Genomic DNA, 2,101 nt, shown 5'->3' with positions numbered 1-2,101 from the left:
GTAGTTGGACAGGAAGCCGTAGTCCAGGTCCTCCGTGGAGTCCTCCACCAGCTGCTCCTTCCTCTTGATGGCGGTCTGCTTGTGCTTGCAGGTGTGGCGGGTGCGCACCGTGCTCAGGAAGAGCACCCGGAATTGCTTACCTGGGGGGGGGGGGGGGCAGAGAGTTCAGACTCACAGAGGAACCAGAGAGGAACCAACAGCTGCTTAACCCAGGGGTGACCAAGGTTACCCAAAAAGGGCCAGTGGAGGGTGCAGGTTTTTGTTGTAACCCATCACTAACAAACCTACTTATTCTACTTATCAAGGTCTTGACCGTGATTACTTCATTGGTAGAATCAGGTGTTGTAGTTTTGGGAAAAAGCGAAATCCTGCACCCACCCCGGCCCTTTTCGGGTAAGACCGGACCATCCCTGCCTTGACCGCAGACAGGAGAGCAGCTTCTGTGCTGCTGCTCTCCTACTCCCCGCCTCCCGGCTGGGTGCTTCAGGACCGAAGCCTTAATCCAGCAACTCCTCTCTGGCTCACTCATTTAGCAGAGCGCAGTATTAGCGGGCGGATCTGAGGCGCGCCGCGAGCAGAGACTGGGATTAATCCCCTGCGCCGGAGCCGTCAGCGCTAAGCGCTAATAAGCACGGCCGCGTGGCGCGTGGGGGGGGGATCGTTCCAGAAGCCTTTCATCCCAAAGTCTGAGTGTGAAGCAGCTCCGAACTGCGGCTAATTCCTGGGTCCCGCCCCGCCCCGCCCCGCCCACTCACCCTGTACCTTCAGCACCCTTCCACAACCCCCTTCCCCCCCCGCTCACCCTGCACGTTGAGCACCCTAACTCCCCCTTCCCCCCCCGCTCACCCCGCACGTTGAGCACCCTAACTCCCCCTTCCCCCCCCGCTCACCCTGCACGTTGAGCACCCCCTCCCCGCCCCGTCCCGTTCCCCACCCCGCTCACCCTGCACGTTGAGCACCCGCTCCACGCTCACTTCGGGCATCCTCTTCTTGCGCAGCTCGGCGCGGATGCGGAACACCTGGTCGGCGTAGGGGGACACCACCCCGATGCTGCCCTCGTCCAGCTTGCCCCAGGCCACCGGCCACTTCTTCCGCATCTCCTCCACCCGCTCCACGATCTCAAACACCTGCGGGGGGGAGGGAGGTGCGGGGGGGGGGGGGGGGAAGAGCGCCGCCGTCAGCAGGGCCCTTTCCACAGCTCCCGGCGACGCCCGCGTCTCGCACAAAAAGCACAGCGCCCACGCCCGGTGCCAGGGGGGGCAGAGTGTGCCAGGGCATTTCCACCACACACGGTCACAAAGGGGCTGTCACAGGCACAAAGCCTCTTAACGTGGAACCACGTCAAACTTTCCAAACCCAACGGGAGGAACCCTGGGCATCACGTTGGGCATCCACACGTTGGGTATCATGCTGAGGTGAGTGTGAGGAGCAGGTCTCCTGAGTGGCAGGCAATCTCCCCCTGAGTTTAATGGAGCGCGGCACGCAGCTGCTGTGAGCGGCTTTTAGGGGTCCCCCCTCAGTGTGCACCCTCCATTTCAATAAGAGCAGCCGAGCAGGGGGCAGCCCAGCACCGCCGTGTGCTCAGCGCTGAGAGCCCTGATACCTGTGTGTGCTCAGCACTGTGCTCAGCACTGAGAGCTATGATGCCTGTGTGTGCTCAGCACTGAGGGCCATGATGCCTGTGTGTGCTCAGCACTGAGGGCCATGATGCCTGTGTGTGCTCAGCACTGAGGGCCATGATGCCTGTGTGTGCTCAGCACTGAGGGCCATGATGCCTGTGTGTGTTCAGCACCGTGCTCAGCACTGAGAGCTATGATGCCTGTGTGTGCTCAGCACTGAGGGCCATGATGCCTGTGTGTGCTCAGCACTGAGGGCCATGATGCCTGTGTGTGCTCAGCACTGAGGGCCATGATGCCTGTGTGTGTTCAGCACTGTGCTCAGCACTGAGGGCCATGATGCCTGTGTGTGCTCAGCACTGAGGGCCATGATGCCTGTGTGTGTTCAGCACTGTGCTCAGCACTGAGGGCCATGATGCCTGTGTGTGCTCAGCACTGTGCTCAGCACTGAGGGCCCTGATGCCTGCCTGTGCTCAGTGCTGAGG

General features: G+C 61.6%; 1 protein-coding gene across 1 annotated transcript in view; it reads right to left on the bottom strand.

Annotated features, from left to right (window-relative positions):
- The window catches only part of LOC135246619 (probable helicase with zinc finger domain), a 1,689-nt gene extending 280 nt beyond the window's left edge, over positions 1–1,409 (bottom strand). Inside the window, exons 1-3 of the mRNA XM_064319994.1 lie at positions 1,371–1,409; positions 944–1,127; positions 1–140 (exon numbers count right to left, since the gene is read on the bottom strand). The exon at positions 1–140 is cut by the window's left edge and continues 280 nt beyond it. Of these exons, the coding sequence (XP_064176064.1) occupies positions 1–140; positions 944–1,127; positions 1,371–1,409 (363 nt within the window). The remainder of the gene's footprint in view (positions 141–943; positions 1,128–1,370) is intronic.
- Positions 1,410–2,101: the final 692 nt, after the last annotated feature.

The sequence above is a fragment of the Anguilla rostrata genome, unplaced genomic scaffold (assembly GCF_018555375.3).
Source record: "Anguilla rostrata isolate EN2019 unplaced genomic scaffold, ASM1855537v3 scaf0600, whole genome shotgun sequence".
In the NCBI taxonomy this organism is placed as follows: domain Eukaryota; kingdom Metazoa; phylum Chordata; class Actinopteri; order Anguilliformes; family Anguillidae; genus Anguilla; species Anguilla rostrata.
Note: the sequence above shows the minus strand (reverse complement) of the source record. Positions and strands in the feature narration are given on the sequence as shown.